At 37.3% G+C, this 2,806-nt stretch overlaps 1 protein-coding gene across 1 annotated transcript; it reads right to left on the bottom strand.

Moving 5' to 3' along the window:
• Positions 1–1,776: 1,776 nt before the first annotated feature.
• On the bottom strand, positions 1,777–2,598 carry LOC119677723 (histidine-rich glycoprotein). The gene is made up of 2 exons (XM_038089186.1): positions 2,593–2,598; positions 1,777–2,517 (listed from the first exon to the last, which is right to left on the bottom strand). Exons 1-2 carry the CDS (start codon positions 2,596–2,598, stop codon positions 1,777–1,779), a joined length of 747 nt encoding a protein of 248 aa, XP_037945114.1.
• Between the last annotated feature and the right edge of the window lie 208 nt (positions 2,599–2,806).

Below are 2,806 nucleotides of genomic sequence, written 5' to 3'. Positions count from 1 at the left end.
TTCAAAACGTATGAAATCAGTGCAGATCACGTGTTGCCCATGCGTATAACACCCTCACTTATTTCATAGTTCTCTTGGACTCTCTATCTGACCACCAAGGCCCCACACGCTGCAGCCGAGATTGCGTGATACGTTCGGCGCTCTGTTCTGACGCCTGCTGGTGTAAATTGATGCTTCATGTCTCTGTTCATGTCTCTACACATGCAAAATACTGCAGATCGTTTGTCCGTCTGTCTCACCGTCCGTTTGCCTGTTAGTCTGTATGTGTACCTGTCGTTAGGCTCGCCTGCAATTTTGATATATTGCGGCATTGATTGTGGGCGTTTTCTCACGTTTGCGCGTTGAGGACACAATCGCCGGAGTTCATCTCATCTGTTGATTCGATAGTTGAGCAGGTGAAGTGCAACTGTGATTGATGAGTGTTTGCTCATAAACACAGCTTTGAGTTAATATTTCAAGTTGAAGTTATTAGCCTTGTATAATGCATGGGAACATTCACATCTAAACTCTAAGTTCAATCCGAAAACTATTTACTTACACAATGCTTAGGTCAGTGGCGTAACTACATTTTTTAGGCCTATAAGCAACTACTAATTAAGGGGCCCCTACTAACATCTTTTTATACCCTTTACACGAAAAAGTGTAAAAAGGGTATATAAAGTTTGTCCACACTTTCGTAACGTATTAAGGGAAACGTCGTAAATACCATAAAGTATATATCAGTAAAGTATATATCTTTTTATATATCTTTTTAGTTCAAACTACTCTCTCAGCTTTTGAACTCTTCGAATGAAACTTTACACACATTCTTTTTGGAAGCGGCCCCTGATCACCATATGATTTGATTGAAATTAAACTACTATTTCTTATAGCTGCCATATAAACTTAACAAGCGGATATGGAGTTTCTCCGTTTTTAATAAAGATATTCCAATTTAATTTGGTATATGTTATTGGTTAATGGACTATTTTGCTATATGGAGTAGATGCAGATTTAAATATAGCACCGATAGAAATTGAGGATTGAAGCACAACTATACGGCAAATCGTTTCGTTCTACTTTTGAGAATTTATTAAAAATAAATACAATAAATACATAAATTTATAATGGGGCCCCCTAAATTCGTGAGGCCGAAAGCGTTGCTTCCAGTCGCTTCCCTGTAGTTACGCCACTGGCTTAGGTGTGTTTTGTTAATAATTATTCTGAAGTTCATTACTAAAGTTAGCTTAAAACAAAATGGACGAAGTTTGACATTCATGAAGCAATTAGAAAAGGCCTAAACAGAAATGCTTCTTAAGAAAGTATTGAACCACAAATATAATATCAATCAAACGATTAAAATAATTCTGAAAGTTTTTACATCTTGATGGGCAAGGATCTTTAAAACCTCCTTACAACTATATAATCTATATGCAATCATCTACTTTCTTTAGTTACACTTCTTCCCACTAAACTATATTTCATTTTATAATCTGTGGTTCTTTCAAATGCTCTTTGGAGATAAATATTTAGCCACTCTATTCAAACTAAATGGAGGAACATAAATGGAGGAAGTTCGATCTTTTAACTTTTCTAAAACGTGGGTGTATTATTGTTAAGATTCGTTTATTTTTGAATCATAATGAACTTCTTTTAATTTGAAGTTTCATGTTTGCAAATTAAAATAAAAGTATTTACATGGGAACTTATAACTAAGGACGTAGAATGTATAGAGAGTTCGTTTAAATAAATTAGCAATGAAGGCGTCGTGAATTCAATTGAAGACAATGAAATCGTTTAGTAATGAGTTTCTGTGATTCTGACTTTGCCGAATTTTCCGTGCAACTTTTGCTTGGCGAAGGCAATCAGATTGCTGGCGCCATGCACATGCAAGTGATCGGGATAAACTTTCTCCACAATGGCGGCATGATGGTGCAGATGGTGTGCTGGCACATGGCGTACAAAAGCATGCGCATGATGATGATCAACGATATGTGCGGGCACATGATGATGGACAAGTGATGCATGATGGTGCAATTCACTGTGGTGCAAATCGGCAGCATGATGGTGCTCATCGATGTGGTGATTTTGATGTACAACATGATGATCAACAACGGGATTAGTATAATGCAAGAAATGATGTGGTTCATGATGCACTACCTTAGTGACATGATGTACTGGCTCAACATGATGTATCGGCTCATGGTGTACAATTTTTGCGGCAGCTGCATGATGTACATCATGGTGAACATCGTGAATGGCGTCATGGTGTATATCATGAATGGAGTTATGATGTACTTCTACTGCACCATGGTGATCATCGTGGTGATAGACAGGATGTTGCTCAATATGATGTTCGCCACCATCAATAACAATTGCTGAGGTTTGTCCGAGATGTATACCATTTGAGTGATGTACTTCTGCATGATGAAGATCGTCATGGTGTGGGCCATCGGCGAAATGTGGCAATTCATCAACATGGTGTGGCAAAAGGCCGGCATTAACGGCTAAAGCAAAAGTCAAAACACAGATGAAAGTCTGAAATAGAAAAATAGAAAAAAATAAAAATTTGTCAATTTTATATTAATCCTTCATCCTTATGTGTGGTAGTACCTTCATTGCTACGATTTCTAGCTTATTTTCAATTTTCTCAAAATAAAGTGTTTAACGCGTTCGAACTCTTTACTGTTTTGTTAGCTGAGCTCAACTGATGTCCGTACTTAAACTCCCACGTACTTTTATACCAGCCGGAAGAAGATAGTTTTGCAATTCTACAGACCTGCAAGCGCATTCGCATAATTTAGTAATATAATTCCAACAAGCATTG

Source organism: Teleopsis dalmanni, chromosome 1 (assembly GCF_002237135.1).
Source record: "Teleopsis dalmanni isolate 2A chromosome 1, ASM223713v2, whole genome shotgun sequence".
NCBI classification, from domain to species: Eukaryota; Metazoa; Arthropoda; class Insecta; order Diptera; family Diopsidae; genus Teleopsis; species Teleopsis dalmanni.
Note: the sequence above shows the minus strand (reverse complement) of the source record. Positions and strands in the feature narration are given on the sequence as shown.